Genomic DNA, 16,840 nt, shown 5'->3' with positions numbered 1-16,840 from the left:
TGAAAAAAAGTAACAAAAAGTGTTACTAATGTTTCAGCAATTATTAAAGCACTCATGGAGGCAGTGCGATGGATTCACAGATACACGTGAAATAATCTCATTAATACAGGATCTCCCAGTCTAGTTTATCCTTGTCCTCCGTTAGGAATTATTAGTGAAGTACTTATTGATGAGTCATCACTGATCTAGTCGTTCCTCAGTTGTTTGCTAATTAACTAACTGTTAACTAATTATTAGCTATTGAATAAAATTGTATTAGGAGTTACAAACTAATCAACTAGCCATTAGTTGCTAATTTGCTCCTCATTTGTTTCTTGGTAACTGCACACAATATTATGACCCTTATTGTTAAGTCTTTCCTGGCTCATTCTCCAATCTTGTCTCTCTGAAGAGGATTACAAGGAGACCATTAAGACATGACAGATGTACTCGTCTTCTTATCTCACTCTTGCCAAGAAAGTGAGCAAGTCCTACTTAACACCCAAAAAAAAAAAAAAATAACATTTTAAAAAATCAATCAAATGCTATAAAATGTATACACATATATTTCTGTGATTTATTGAATATTCATTCACAAAATATACAGACCTGCATGTATAAAACACATGACGCTGTTGCAGAGCCGCTGGATTTTCTGCTGCTTAAAATCATGACTTTAAAAGATTAGATTAAGGTCAAAAGATTTAGACCAGGCGAAGGCTAAAATGCAAGTTTATACCAGTCCTAAGCACAGTGCAATACCTGACCAATTTTTCTGATTTGCCATTAGGAAGAAATGTTCCAAAGAAATTAGCAAATTAAGCTCCGAAGCTGTGCTTGCTACACTAAATAGCACTTTCTAGACTTAAAAAAAAAAAAAAAGAAAACTTAGTTCATGGCACATCATGCATGAGCCACTTGTTGAGGAAAACAGACGTAAGTGTCAAAAGTTTTTACTGTGCAGGTGCTAGTTGCATTGTAAAGTCACATTCTCACTCTGTAATTAAACAGAGGCACAGTGAGAAGGTCTTTTCATGTTTCCATCCTGAGCTTGAATCCTCCTCTTCATCTCTTTGGTTCTTCATCATCATCATCATCGTCATCATCATCATCAGTGGTTCTCATGATTGGGGCGTGGAGGAGGGCGCGACGGAGGAGGCGCTCTACACGGAGGTGGACCCTGAGGTGGAGGCGGCAGGGAGCCAGTTGGTGACGGCGGTGCGGAGACCGGGCTCATGTTGGTCGGGGGCAGGGCTCTGTTTGGAGGCGGCGTGTAGTACATGGGAGGGGTGGTGGAGGACGGGGGAGGGGTGGTCGGGAGAGGGGGGAGAGTTGAAGTTGGCGAGGGGGGCAAATTGGAGAGGTTGTCGTCGTCTGACGGACGGCGGCGGTAACTGTGGGGCAACGTGTAGACGGGCGTGGAGGGGTGGTTGTAGATGGGATAGCGAGGAGCGGGGTAGGATTTGCTTCGGGTGAAGTTTATGCACTTGCCCTTTAAAACAGAAGGCAAGCACTTTAAGGAACAGTTCACCCAAAACTGTAAATGCAGTCTTTATGTACTCAGTACAAAGTGTCATTGTCATTTAAAAAAACAAGAAAACAAACTAAATTATGAATTATGAAATTATGAATACAAGGTGCCCATTTAATATGTAAAAGTCCCTGTCTCTCACTGAGCTTTGACTCTGGGCGTGACTGTGTCTCACGTTAAGTGTAATGAGAAATCTACTGTGGCACAGCGATTGGCAGGTTTGCAGCAGCTTTCGACAGATGGAAATAGGAAATTCTTCCATTAGCGAGTGTCATGGAAGGAAACAGCATTCCTGCCAGCCGAGCCGTGCTGACGCTGGGAGCTGAAGGAGCCCGGCTGCATCTACTCCTGATCTCTTCTGCAGACCGAAGCGTTCCTGCAGACATGCTGCAACTAATAACACCTTTGTATACTCACTATGCTACGCGAAGGTCTCCTTGAAGTCACTACATTTCTTTTTCAAAAAAAACCCAACATCTACTGCATGGAATAACTGTGGTTTATATCAGGCAGATAAGATTTCAACTTCGACAGATTTCAAACCCAAACCATCCTTATCCATCATTTCCAGAAGGTGGAGAATTTAAGACTTGGCAAATTCCTAAACATCTGCCTGCCAAAAGTTGACGTAGTGGGCTCACAATCTCATTAATTGCTTTGTTTTGAATGAATGTGTGCTTATCTTACAGCTGCAAAGAGCTGAAGCTGTTTTTTCGTCTGAGGAAAATCGTTGCGCAACTTTCTATCTGTCATCTCTGGCTCGTCTCACCTTGTCTCCAGGATGAGGTCTCATCACAGACACTCTGTCGTAGCCTTTTCTCAGGAATACGCACAGAGCATCCAGTTTGCCCTGCAGAGAGACGATCACAGACGTCGGGGGGGAAATAAAAAAAAAAATCGTTTGTTACACCAAATAATCTCTGATAGCAAACTAGAATTTTAACACAGTTTGTGTGCTTTGGCCAGCAGTGCAGCAAAAACAACAAGTTAAAAGTCTGAGTTAACAAACGAGCAGCAGAGGTACAGTGTTTATTTATGACTCTGATGGACAGTATCTGCTCCAGATGTCTCTCTTTGATTCTAAGGAAGCGTTATCATATGCCACAGAGACATATAAACAAAGAATGCATTCTGTCAGAAATAACACCAGCTCAACAGATTCCATATTCAGGGGTGAGCTGAGTTCATGTCTGGTTCTTATTACCCTCCTTCCAGCTGACTAATATTTCAGGAAACTAATTCTATTAACCATTTCCTGCGAACACATCAGTCCCAGAAACATTAAAAATGAAATATTTTTAGATTATGGGGGATGGATGCCATCATAATGAAGAGGTTTTTAATGTCAAGCCTAGTGTTGCAACATCTGGAATAGGCACCATACTGTGTATTACATATGTTAGCAATACATTTGGTGACAGTTCCACATCTGTGACAGCATGAGGAGCGCCATGAGATGTGATTGAAAGCTCTGTTAAAGGCTACTAAGTAAACCCAGAACTTACATTTTTTTTCTTAAATCAGAATGGTTAATTGATGAATAACTTAATAAAAGTAAACGACCGGAACACCTTGATGGGAGAGTACCACTTCTGAGGGCGGATGGTTTTGTGCACAGTGTAGTAAGACTGCGGTGGGTCGAACTCTTCCGGGGGCATCACAACTCGAGCGTTTTTAGCTTTTTCCAGTTTGGCTCCCTCTTCGGTCGAGCCTTTGTCTCCCCATCGGACCTGAACAGAAGCAGAAGCTTTCAGCACAGCGCTGCAATCAGTCAAAGAAATGAGACTTTCATTCAGTGCAGCTGCCTGAAGGCGGCCTGACACAAGGTTCGATTTTGCCCTTCAGACTGTTTTTGTTGTTTCACTGTGAGCTAAAACTGCTGATTAAATATAAATGATCCTAAATGGGTTTTTGGTATAAGAAGATGATCATATCTTGAAAGCATGATGCTGTGATCTGATTTGATCAAGGCCTCTTTGTCTGACTGCAACAACTAAAACTGATGTAAATTATGTCAATCTCTGCAACAACTTGCTGGATTATTGTTACAAATTTACTTTTCCTTTTTACTTATGCTGGCAGATGCTTGCATGTCATAAACATGTCTGTGTTGAATTTAATTAAAGCCAGTCCTCTAAAATCCACAAGAAAATACAAATTGGCTCCCTTGCCTCAAAGTTTTTTTTCATCAGTTTAATTTTCCAGAGTTTTGGGGATTTTATCCAAAATCTCTGAGAGCAATTATTTCCGAACCTGTTTTTAAAAACCTCAACTTATACAAGAGACCCACTGCCACAGGTAAAGGAGCGTTTCACTAAAAGCTTTGCTTCAAGGTGTTTTTTTTAAACCTGGCGTCTCAAAAATGCACCAGATGACGAGTGAAAACTACTGTCAAAGCAACCCTGGGAGTTCATTACTCAGATTAACTCCCCTGCAGCTGCCACAGAGAAGCCGTGAAGTCTTTAACCGTGGCACTTAAATGGAGTCGTGCATATTTTCCGCTGCTTTGTTTGGAAGCGGTGCCGCTTCAAGTTCACATCGCAGACACCTCAAACTGCACTGCCAGTCTGTAAAGCGCTTCACACTGAGATGTAGACTTCTGTCTCCTCGGCATTCCTCCTCTTAGACCACAGACACATCTGGTCCCTCCTGACCTGTGAATGTTACCTCATACTCGACTGACGGCCGCTCTCGGGTGTCTTGGCTCAGACGTCGAACCGAATCAGAAATCACTTGACGTCATGACTCTGAACTTTTCTTTCCACTTTCCACTTTTTTTTTCTTTACCATCTCTAGCCTTTGCAAAAATATCTCACTGTCAGGCACCTTCATCTGTCCTGAGGAGACTGCCAAAGACCAAACACAACCACAAACGCATCATGCCAGCTTGCATGATTAATGTACAGCACGTCCTCATCCCCAGACCTTAAAAAAAACTGTCTAAATCTTTGCCTAGATGTGTTGTACTTGCAGTTTACCGGCCAGATGGCATCATCTCAAGTCTCAGTAGCGCTCCAAACTAGCCACAACAACAAACTGACTCAGTCTATTCCAGTATGGAGTTGCACAGTCATCTCTTTTGAGGAATGAGTCGCTTCCTGTTTCCTTTGTTATTCCTGCTTTGTATTTGTGTTTGATCTCACTCCCATCTTCCAACACTTCCAAACTGACGGCAAGATTTAAGATTGCCACGAGTTTCGTCTAGGAACCTGAAGCCGGCTGATGGATACAGATGCTACAGATATCTGACATTATAGCTGAGTTCCATTTTAGTGCGTCTTCACCATAGTTATTACATATTTATTTGTTTCATATCTGTTTTTACCTCCATTCTCTTGATGCCTCCGACTCCGCGCCCTCCGTAGTACGAGGCATCCACTGTGGGCCACCTCTTCTTGGGAAAACCGTCCTCGTCATCCTGAAAAAGGAAGGAGACGGCCCTCATGTTTGCAAGAGTAAATCAAACTGATGGGGCCATAGCCGAGGAGCAGATGTGTCGTAAATAATTAAAATGGGTACCAATTTTTTTCCTCATTACAAGGTGAAGAAATAATAAAAACTCACAGAGATGTCCTCTATTACTGGAGGAGGCGGCTCATGAATGACCTGCAAAAAAAAAAAAAAAAAAAATGGAATGTGTTATAGGCCTCAAAGGACGGCTGGTGCGTCGTAAACACATTTTGCATGTTCTTCAGTCCGAGACGATCCGAGACGTACCACAGTGCAGCAGAGAGGCCAGAACCACCACAGCAGAGCGATGGTGAGCAGGAACATCAGGATGAGCAGAGCTATGGCCACAAAGGTCCCATCAGACTGCAGGGGAACACAGAGACACGGACACGAACAGGGAAAGGTTCCTGTAAGACGTGTGTTTGCTGGACAAAATGACACCATGTAAAACAGAAATCCTAGAGGTAAATGCAAAAAAAAAAAAAAAAAATGGAAATTTCACTTTTATGAGGTTTTATATGTGTATTTTATTGATACAACAACTTTGACTTTTAGCCAAAATGAGATGTAGACATAAATTGCCTCTTTGAAGTCTTTTCACTGATGTTTAGAGGACATCATGACTGCGTCTTGTCAGCGATGAGGCTTCTAAAACTCAGACGTGTGTGACAGAGGGAGACTTGGGTGTTTCTTCAAAGATAAACTGAAAGAAACAGCTGATGCAAACAGGAACAAAATTGTTTTTGTTTTGTTTTTTATTCCATAATTCATAATGACCAGCAACACAATAATACGTAACCTGCTGCGCTGGAAATAGGAAACATTCAGCGTCCTTTAGACTAAGTCGAAGTTCATAGAGCACCTAAAGACTTGAGCTGATGGGTTAGTTTGGTGTTTGTTCTGCATTGTACTCACACAGGTGACTGCGGTAATAGTGACAGAGCTCGATATGAAGCTCAGGCCATTATTCATGCTGACGTGGAGAGTGGCAGACCTGGAGGAAAGGTAGGAAAGAGAATGAAAGATGATGATAATTTGCTGTATTTTGTTAGTCACCCATGTGAATACTATTTGAGCGAGAGTCTTCAAGTATTTGGAACAAACTATCAAAACTAATTTATTGGCAATCAATGTACAAAAGTTCAAGTAAACAAATGTACAATATATTGAAATGTATGCAGTGAAGAGGACACTATTTGCCTCCAAACTGTAATGGAGTGGAAGTATAAAGATAATGGAAATACTCGAGTGAAGTACAAGTACCTCACAATTCTACATCAGTGCAGTTCTTGAGTAAATGTACTTAGTTACATCTCATCAGTGCTTGTCTGTGATCATTCACAGTGATCACTTACGTTCCCTCTTTCTCCAGAACAGGAGCTGGGCACAAAAGGTAGATATCTCTCACCACCAAAGGCCTTTTCACTGTGGAAACAGAATAAACATGAGGCTTTGTACCAAGATACCCTGTAATAAAAGTAAATACCGGGACAGGTCAGGGTCTTTGGTGAAAAATAAGAGGGGAAAAGGTTTGCTTGACTTTTCTCTACCAGTCCTGAAACTTCAGTCCATTCAAGCCTGAAAATATTCTTTTTGTTATTAAATTCCTGGACTTCCTGTCCTTATGGAAAACGAAGCAAATGAGGGAGGCTTGCGGTGTATTTACCCTGGCTGAGTGAGTGTCTAGTGTGTGTTAAGACAGTGCTGGTCGCTGATGAGATCCACATTCCCTCTCAGACATCTGAGAAGCGCTGAGCGTTAAACCGGCCGGCTCGGAGCGGAGAGAGCGATGGGGCTGATGGTTTTTGTGGAGGACGGGGATTTAAATCATTGTGAGCCGCAAAGTGCTGCTCTCCCCCACCCATCCCCCCCCGCCTGCGCTGGCCAAAACAAACGTGGCGCAGTCATGTAAATGGCTGCTGAGTGGAATACCAAAAGCTGCTGCTTTTCTATTCTGCCTATTAATAGTTGGATTTGGACCTTTTAACGCGACGTCGGAGTTCACACACCTACGATGTTGCCGTCCCCTGTCGATCACTTCACAATATAATGTGAACAGCAGAGGACGAGGATTTTTCTGGACTCATTTACACACATATTTACATGTTTCTGACTGTGCCTCTCGGTATCTATAATGTCTTGCCCTCAGAATTGCGTAATATCTACTATTGATGACTTCAACGGGTTCTTCCTCCAAGTGCTCTTTTGTCTTTTGCTCACCATCAAAACAGCCCCATTGTCTTCAGATAACCCATATGTTACCTCTGGACAGAGCCAGATGGGCTGTTTCCCCTCTGTTTGCAGTTTTTTTTATGCTGACTCAGCTAACTCACTGCTGTCTGTGTATATATATCTTATTTAACACAGACAGGAGTGTATTTTCTCATCAGTTGGCAAGAAAGCTATATGTTCACGTCACAAAAAGACTGACTGCTCCTTTAAGTACATATACACCTGGCAGTTCCATGAATTCTGAAGTTTTTACTGTATCAACAACTCATAAGAAAAAATTCTGCTCTTTATCAAAGTCTACAGGAGTTTACTGTTATTTGGCTTAGAGTGATTATATAGTGAATCGCAATAACGGAATGTTGCTCTGGGGTTTAATGTCAACAACAAGCCCTCACGCTCAGAATTGATGGCCTGCTGACTTTTTGGTCCAACATTCGCTCTGTTTTGGTCTCCAGGAGCTCCTGAGAGAAGAATCTGGCTTTTTAGCTGCCAAATGCTCCACTTTGTTTCCCAGACGGTCGCTAACTTTGCCCATCTGATGGTTGGCGCTGAGCAAGTAGCGCTGCAAGCTGTGACGCCGAAAAGCTGAAAGGTGCTAAAAATTCCTTGCTTGTCACATACTGAGGCTAGGGGGTGGCGACCGACCCGACCTACAATCCCAGAGTGTCAGAATTTGACAAGTTGGGGATGCAACTCATCAATCAACCGTTTCTTACTTTTCTTTGAGTTTGCGAGCGACAGCCTCGGAGCTTGTACTCACTCAAAGTGACGGTGTCGTTGATGCGAAAGCTGCAGAGAACTTTCTGCACGTCTCGGGCGTGAAGGAAACCGTTTCCTTTGACCACCACCTGGAAAGATTCTGAGGTAGCGGGTTATGCATTAAGTATTTTTGAAGAAACTTGGGCAGAGTCATGTTATCTGATGATGTAATATATGTCGTGCTCTTCTGTGTCGGTGCGTCTTTACCTCCTTCACAGATGCTGGAGGGCTCTACAGCCAGGATCTCAATGCAGGACCTCTTCAGGATCTGAAAAGGGAAAATGATGATACACAAAGCTGAATAAAGGACCAGTGGATTAAATTATGTGATCAGGTATTTAATCATTCATACGCATCTTTCGGTGATATTGTAATGTCATGTGCTTTCGTACCGAGTCAATGACCCCTTGCAGCGCCTGAAATCCATCATTGACGGGGAAGACGTGGTCCTTACTGTCAGCTATCGTCGAAAGCTGGCAAGATACACAAGATACGTTTTATTGTTCGGATGATTAATGAATTCCTCTGCAGGTTTGCCTGTGCACTGGTTTCACAGATTGATGTACCTGCGTCTCATTAAAGTCTTTGACTCCCACGCAGTACACAGTGGCGCCCAACTGGCGCGCTCTGCCCGCCTGATGTGAGAAAAACAAACAGATAAACAGACAAACAGCAAAAGAGCTGCAGTAAAATGATGAAGGTTCACTAAAGACTGCGCTTCACGGGCCAAAACTTGGAAAACTTTTTTTCCACTCCACACATGTTTTGCTGGGCACATCTGTTGTGACATCACTGAGAGGGGCGTGGCCACAAGAACAACAAGCAAGGATGTTTTTCTCCTGAAGATGGCAACACAGCAGCATCCTCAGAAACATCCTTCTTGTTCCAATTTTTGGAATTTTAAAGTAACACTTGTAGGTGTTCATGGTAAAGTTAAATTATGCATTATTATTACTACCTTTAACCTTTGGGTAAAGAGCAGTTATAAGAAGATTAACAGCTGAATTGCCAGACAGTTGGTGTTGTACGTTTCTACAAACCAGAGATTAGTTAAATTTGAATGTTTCTTAATTATTATATAAACATTATCTGTGTCAGACAGCTGCCAAACGAGAGATCAGTGGCAGACTGAGGGTATTTGAGGGGAGGGGCTCAATTAATTAAAAAAAAGGCATCACGAAAGTGGAGATGCATTCATAGTTAACAGAGGGGACAAGTTTTATCCACTGGAAGAGCATTTTATCATGTTTTATCTACCATAAGGGCTCAAGAGGGCACTTTACAGTCCTTCTTTCGAACATGAGGGCACTCCATGGAGTCCAGCAGTGCGAGAGGCCACTGTTTGAAATTACGTTTCAACATTTATAAGTGCTAAACCTCTGGATATTGTTAATGAGAAGTTTGCCTTGTTAGTGGCAACAAAAGTGGATATTTCTGACAGTAAATCAGGAAAATTTGCAGCCAAAAATCGGGTGTCCTTAGCGATAGATCTGGAGAATTTCAAGACGTGTCTGTGGCGACTGAGCCAAGTGAACAGAAACATGATCATTTCCTAACCCAAGCGTCAAGGTTTTTGTACCTGAACCTCACCAGACCATGAGCACAGTGCAGTCTCAACATCACACTGAAAATTGAGCCCAACCAAACGTTGAGTTTCAACAACTCAATGTAAATTTTCAGCACATTAAATGTGAAGTTGCAACATATCCGTGGTTTGCAGAAGCACACATTGCAGACATTTATTCTTCCGATTGGGTTGCTGTTGAACACGGCTTAATTTAAAGTGCATTCATAGTACGCTCATAATATGCTAGCACCCTTCATTTCATCGTCACCTCTCTCTGTGCCAGATCAAACTGATTCTCTCTCAGTTCACCGTCCGTCAGGGCGATGATCACACTGGCTGTCCGGTAACCTGAAAGTCAGACAATATAATATTATTCTTATTCAGTGGAGGTAGTTATTCAAGTGTATTTTCTAATGAAGAATTGGCATCGGCCTATTGAGAAAAAAAAAAACACATTTTGAACACAGTCATCATGTGAAAGAGAGGTTTTTTTTTGTTGCCATGTCTTTCTTCATATGATGACTCCTCCATCTGATGGAATCGAGCTCTGGTGACGGGATAACGACTCCACAAGCAGAAGAAAATGATTAAGTGTTAAAAAGGAAAACGTCTACTCACCGTCTCCAGTCCCATAGTAGATTTGCTCGCTTGCCTGAGGAGGAGAAGTTTTGAGGCGTCAGTGGCCATAAATTGAAATGAGCCTCATTTAAAAAAAAAAAAAAAAAAAGAGTTAGATGCCATGCTGGTGGGTAAGCAGGATCAGATTCCCACTAAATTAACAGATGGCTTACTCTTTGGAATCCTCTGTGCATGAAGGTGTCTCCACCTGGCTGCACCATGCTCAGCTCCTCCAGCCCGGCCCGGATCTGCTCTCTGATCAGTTACAGAGAATAAAAATGCATATTCATTTTAAGACTATATTTGAGTAAATCTAAGAATACTCAGAGCAAGAGGTTTGAGTGAGTTGTGTGTATTTGTACCTGTCTTCTGTTAGTGCCATGAGAGTCCTTCCTTCTGTTGAAAACACAATAAAAGACATCCGCAGCTGAGGGCTGAAAACAAGAAGAGAAGACTGTCAGACGATACGTGAAGCAAAACATGTTTATTTTTACTCTTTATTCTCTCTGAATCTGAAGTTTCTGTGCGGACTTACCTGATAAACTTGTGAGCCAGATGGTCAACAAAGTAATAGATCTCGTTCCAGTAGTGCTGCACGCTGCCAGACCTGAAGAGGAAAAATTCAAGGCAGATGAGTGATTTTCGTGTTTCACGATAACAAGATGAATGTGGCAGCCTCTTAGTTTCTGTCTTTCTGCCATGCACTAATATTAGTAGAGTAAGTTTCGTGACTCATGTGGTGATAGGGCGCAAAATTGCTTCAAAGTTGCTTTTGCACCATGATTGTTTCCACATACTAAATGAGCGTCTGTGCATTCAACACTGCAACTTCACAAAAGAGGCCAGCGAGCTGCAGCCGTTGTATTTCCTTCTGAATGCTGATGCTTAATCTTTCCACTGTTTCTCATGTGGCTTCACGGCTCATTCTTAAATGCCAAACAAAAAAAACAAAAAAAACAGAGTGCCACGTCAGTTTCTTCTCTTATGAACTCGTGCTTTGTGTCGTGAAGCCCTGATTTTGAAAACAGGTGCCGGCTCAACAAAGCAATCAAAAGAAGAATGCAAAAAGGGCAAAAAAAAAAAAAAAAAAAGGAGAGAAAAAGCCAGCAATTAAGCAGGACTGTGAGGAAAAGTATGCGAAATCTCTGCAGCCCCTCCTCACGCTGCGCCGCTTCTCTTCCCTCGCTCCCTTATGTTTTCATTTATCCTGTGATGTGAGTCCCAGTGCACGGACAGCCAAGAAACTTCTCTGGAACATCTGGCTCTAATGGAGAAAGGGTTCTGTCGACTGAAGCGGAGCGGAGGGAGCTGAGGCTGCGACTCGACGTGGGCTCCCGTCAGTGAAATGTGGCCGCAGCTTGTCAACAGGAGTCCCCGCAGCGCCCCTTCACACTGATGGGACTGAATCAGCGCTGTGCACCGTAGTGTCAACACACTTTCCGTCTGTCTGTCGTATAAGTTATTCTTCCTGGGTGTTTACTGAGTCCTGGCCTGGGAAACAACAGCGCATGACTTGACATGAGCTGCTCAGGAGAACACATCAGCTCCCTGACAGGTTAATGGACGGTCTGACTCGAGCCGTATGGCCGCGCTCACACAGGACATGCAGGTCCCAATAAAATCTGCTGCTTCTGCCTGGTTTACTAAAATGGAAGCCGGTTAATAAGTCTTTTTCAAACTATTTTTCTGCTCTCCTGTGTGAATATTTGTCACCTTTGAGACAAAACCTTTCCTTGTCTTTTCTTTTCTATGGATTGAAACACCTAAGGCAGACAATCAGGGCCACAGCAAAAAAAAATTTAAAGATTCGTTGTGACTTTTTTATTCATATTCAACTTGTTTCGTTGTTTTTCCCCAAATTCCGTCATCAAACTCAGAATTCTATCGTCAAACTCAGAATTATGACACTAAACTGATGCAACTGACTGTAACCCTCTAAGCCCTGAGCCATTTTTCTAGGGTTAGGGTGATTCATGAAGTTTGCTGTTTAGTTGTTTATTTGAGTAGTGTCTGGGCTGTGTTTGGGTCATGTTTTTTTACACATTGCAGCCCAGCTTCTGCTATTTAATTTGATATAAAATATGACCATATTATTTCATAATTAGTGCAGTAGTGGCTGGTTGTTCTGCACGTCTTAAGGGTTACGGTTAAAAACCCCAATGTCCCCCAGTTGGGAGACCCTGGGGTTTAAATGGTTAAATTAAGAATTGTTTGATGAAAAAAATCCCCAGTGATCCTAATCCTCTTCTGTCGGTAACCACTGATCGATCCAAAATAACCAGCATATCAGTCGATTGGGAATATAATCGTCAGTTGCAGCCCTGGTTTGATGCAAGGCAGAATTACGTTAATTGGCAATGCAGGTTGTTGGTTTACAACTCTGCCTCAGCAATTGGAAAACAATGGAGTTGTAAAATGTTGTGGGAGACACACACCGCAAAAAAATTCCCCAGCTCTGATGACTGATTTTTTTTTTTTTTTTTTTTTCCAAGTTAACCTTCGGCAAACAAGTCATACATGCCACATGAATACAGGTGACAGGTGACATCTCAAAATAAACACACATGTGCTTTTGTTTGGCAGTTATGACTCTAAGACCTCACACGATTGTTTTTGCCTTTACAAAGCCAGAAATCTGTCCTCGTTAGATTCATCCATCAACAGGCTCAAAGCTGCTGGTTGTTGCACAGTAGCACATATTTTTCATGCAAGTAGCCCTTTGATATCTCTAGAGATCAACTTGAACGTTTGCACCTGTGTCTTCAGATGACTCATGCACTGAATAATAAATGCCTTCCTCTTTGATAGTGTGAAAGTAGCAGCACTCACTTGTCCAAAACAAAATATAGGTCAAATCCTCCGTAGCAGGACGACCCTGCCTCCCTCCTGTCGTGGATCTGTCCGGCGCCGCCGGCCACCAGGACCGCCACCAGCATGCCCAGCTCCACACCGAGCAGGACCTGCCTGCCGCACCAGCACTGGGACATCACGCCAGGTTAAAGAAGAAAGCACCGGCTCAATCAGTCAGAGAGAAGGTCAACATAAGTGCTCTCCTGTCCCCTCTCACAGCACACTGAGCCTGCGGTCAGCCATGCTGCACAGAGCGATCTCCAAGGCTTTGAGCGCTCCTCTCTGGATCAGAGTCCCATCTCCTCAGCAGCAGATGTGTGTTGGCAGAGGAGGAGTGAAGTTGATGGTCTTTTCTCCCCCCTCTCTCTCTCTCTCCACAGTGAACCACTTTTACACACAGTACCATGAAATCACGTCAGTAAAATTAAAAAAAAAAGTCTCAGAGGTTGATTTAGTGTGCAGTCTGTATGACCCCTGCAGCTTTCATCTCACATTTCTCCTTGTTTTAACTTGTTTGTTTTGTCCTTTCGCTTTTCTTTAAGGTTTAATCAGTTCCACAGCCGGCCCATCAGTGCCACTCAGTGGTAAACACATGCACCGTGCAGCTCACTGGGACTCGCTGTGAGCAAGAACTGGTCATTCAGATTCTCTGCATTTGAAACTAAAAACTAAACCACAGTGAGGACTGGAACAGTGACGTGTCTCTCCTAAAGTAATGCAGCACACCTGTTGGGACAGCTGGTACAAGTTTACCTTCTAATGTCAAACACAGGTCAAGTCTTGAGCTATTCGCAAAAGAAAGGAAATGCCTGACAGTTTATCAATATGGAAGCCCATTTCTGTCAATTTGATGGAATAAAAAAAAAAAAAAAGATCCTGTTAGTCAATACAATGACAGACAATCGTCCTAAAATAACGACTTTGATTCATATTAAAACAATTACTTTGAATTTTTTTAAAAAAAAGACTTTTAATTGAAAATAATGACTTACTTTCTCATAATAATGAGATGTCAACGTAATGACTTGGTATCTCAGAATATTAGTATATCAAAATAATGACTTAGTATGTCAAGATAATTAGTTTATATCCTAAAATAATGACTTAGTATGTCAAGATAATTAGTTTATATCCTAAAATAATGACTTAGTATATTAAGATAATGACTTATTCATCAATTTTGAATTTCCAGGTTGGTTAAGCATCAGAGAAGGGAAAAGAAAAAAGAATTTGGAATGTATATTTGACCTTTCATGTAAATAGGTGAAGGACAATAGTTGGGTCATCTTGTATATTGAGAATGAATCCAAATGAACTGACCACTTTATTTGTTCAATTTACTTTTTCCTCGGAATTGCTGCTGTTTTCCTGATCTTCACACCTGTGGCTCATCAGCTCTCATCACCGACAGACTATCCTGCAGTTGCTCCTCATCCACGACCACTTTCTGTGTGCGAGAAGACAGACTTTGTGTTTCATTTTGCCAGATTTATAGCTATATGTTGCCAAGCTGCCGTGTGGCGTTCATCCTGTTTACACAAGCGACTGATTGATCCGTCACTAACTCATTCTCAATTGGCCGTTTACAGTAAGCACATACCACAGTTCCAATCTCATCATATTGCTTACACTTCCTCTTCCCAGTTGGATGACTGAGGAGATTTCATTGGCTTCTGCTGATGTGAAGCTCATTTCTCTGCATCATAAGAATCTTAGAAAATGTTTTGACGCCCCCTGTTGGGATGTACTTGTGCTGGTTGATGTGTACTGACTGTGAAATTGATGGAATACAAACTGAAGAAAGGGCGAAACATCCTGTAGCAATATCAGGAAGTAAAATTGGAGTGCCATTTTCTTTTTCATATTAGCTACTTTAAATTAAAAGTTTACCCAAAAATGGAAAAATTCAGTCATGATCCGCTCAAGCTGAAGTTTTGAGGTCCACAAAACATTTCTGGAGCTTCACAGCAAAACAGTTTTGCGGCATTTTTCGAAACAGTTGAAGTAGATGGGGACTTGTTGACCGAATTTCCATTTTTGGGTGAACTTTTCCTTTAAGGTTCAAGCATCCAAGTCTTGAAGGTGTTTCGATAACCTCATAGCAACAGGGACCGCTTCAATAGAGACATCCTCTGATACCAAACCAACTAAACTGAAGTGACAGCATTTGGGCCTTCCACCCAAAACAGAAAGGAAAAAAAAAAAGAAATCGTGGCTGCAGTGTTTCTGTCTGCGCCAGCATGAAAAAAACAGTTCATAGAGGACACTGAAGCTTCTCATGCCATCGCTGAATGGCAGCTGTGTAACAGTAAAGAAGCTCAGATGAGGAGCAGAAAACAGGATTTATCTCCTGTAGAAGGTGACGCTTTTGCTCAGTTTAGGTTTAAAATGCAACACTTTACATTTAGGAACACTTCAAATTAAACGTGGCAGCCATGGATGAGCTCGGGAAAGCTGAGGACAATGAACTCATCACACTCAGTAAGTGGATCCTCGTTCCTCTCGCTAACTGTTCTTTAGCTCTGTTCTGCAATGGGAATGGGAGAATGGGAGAGCGCCGGTCTGAGTTACTTCATTCATTAACATGATTTTCATTTCAGTGATATGTTGAAATTTTACAAATCCACGATAATGTTGATAAATTGTTTCACTGTGTAAAGCACGACTGATGTTTTAGCTCTGAAATGCTGCTCTGTGGTCCAACACAACTCAAGTTATGTCAGACAGAAACGCTGGCATGTGGCTCAGGGTTAGAGCCAGCATCTTGTTATTGGAAGGTTGCTGGTTCAATTCCCCTGGTTTTGCATGTCGAAGTGTCCTTAGGCGAGATACTGAACCCCAAGCTGCTCCTGATGTGCTGGTCGGCACCTTGCATGGCAGCCACCGCCATCAGTGAATGTATGTATGAATTACTGGGAGTCACTTTGGACAAAAGCTTCGGCTAAATGCCATCCATGTAAATATAAACACACAGTGATGGAAAGTAACTGAGTACATTTACTCAAGTACTGTGCAGTTTTGAGGTAACTTACTAGTACTTCAGTATTTCCATTTCCTGCCACTGTTTACTTTCACTCCACTGTGTTTGGAGGCAAATATTGCACTTTTACTCCACTACATGTATTTGATTATTTTAGTTACAAATACCTTTTCAGATTACAACTGATATCAGAGCCAAAGAAGTGCACTCTTTAATTAATCTAATTAATCAGCAATTTAATTTTAAAAGATTCCAACTCAATCATCAGTCAACTAGTTATATACCAGTGAATATGTTTATGGTTTAATTTTACTTTTGATATTTAAGTACGTTTAATATCAGATAAGGTAAGACTTTTACTCAAGCACAATTCATATGGGTGACTTTCACTTTTACCAAAGTAATATTTCCACATGTTTTCTTTACTCTTACTCAAGTAAGACTTCTGGGCACTTTCAGTATCAAAATGTAACTACGTAGATTTACTCAAGTCCTGAACTTATTTTGAGATACTTTACTTAACTATCTCCATTTTCCACTACTTTATACTGCCACTCTACTACGATTTGGAAGCAAATATTGTACATAATACTACATGTATATGTGTGTATGGTTTACTTCTACTTGTACTTTTGACGCTTAAGTTCTGTTATACGAGATATTTTGGGACATTTACTCGAGTGCCTTTCCTTTGCTGGTACCGGAGTGTTGCTCTGGCACGCTCCCCCTCCTGTGCCTCGCAGCGCTGCTCGGCGCTGTGACGGTGTGTGCAGGTGAGGCACCTCGCGCTGCTTCAGATGCCCGTCATGTCTGTGTGTGGCTGCGAGCCGCGCGCGCCGCTCCGCTCCTGTCCGTCAGCAGATCACTGCAGCAG

The 16,840-nt window shown here is 42.1% G+C and overlaps 1 protein-coding gene across 3 annotated transcripts; it reads right to left on the bottom strand.

Moving 5' to 3' along the window:
- Positions 1-548: 548 nt before the first annotated feature.
- Positions 549-16,770, bottom strand: LOC119029854 (anthrax toxin receptor 1-like). 3 transcript variants are annotated; one of them, XM_037117015.1, is made up of 19 exons: positions 16,643-16,770; positions 14,307-14,433; positions 10,672-10,743; positions 10,499-10,570; positions 10,310-10,391; positions 10,137-10,170; positions 9,787-9,866; positions 8,518-8,586; positions 8,344-8,424; positions 8,159-8,219; positions 7,953-8,051; positions 6,316-6,385; positions 5,876-5,954; positions 5,228-5,323; positions 5,075-5,116; positions 4,836-4,928; positions 3,082-3,240; positions 2,280-2,360; positions 549-1,471 (listed from the first exon to the last, which is right to left on the bottom strand). In XM_037117015.1, exons 4-19 carry the CDS (start codon positions 10,555-10,557, stop codon positions 1,091-1,093), a joined length of 1,566 nt encoding a protein of 521 aa, XP_036972910.1. In that variant the 5' UTR covers positions 10,558-10,570; positions 10,672-10,743; positions 14,307-14,433; positions 16,643-16,770; the 3' UTR covers positions 549-1,090. The 3 variants fall into 3 exon arrangements, with proteins under 3 accessions (XP_036972910.1, XP_036972908.1, XP_036972909.1); XM_037117013.1 differs by lacking the exons at positions 14,307-14,433; positions 16,643-16,770 and adding an exon at positions 12,966-13,679; XM_037117014.1 differs by lacking the exons at positions 14,307-14,433; positions 16,643-16,770 and adding an exon at positions 10,934-12,043.
- Positions 16,771-16,840: the final 70 nt, after the last annotated feature.

This window comes from Acanthopagrus latus, chromosome 12, assembly GCF_904848185.1.
Source record: "Acanthopagrus latus isolate v.2019 chromosome 12, fAcaLat1.1, whole genome shotgun sequence".
Taxonomy (NCBI): Eukaryota; Metazoa; Chordata; class Actinopteri; order Spariformes; family Sparidae; genus Acanthopagrus; species Acanthopagrus latus.
Note: the sequence above shows the minus strand (reverse complement) of the source record. Positions and strands in the feature narration are given on the sequence as shown.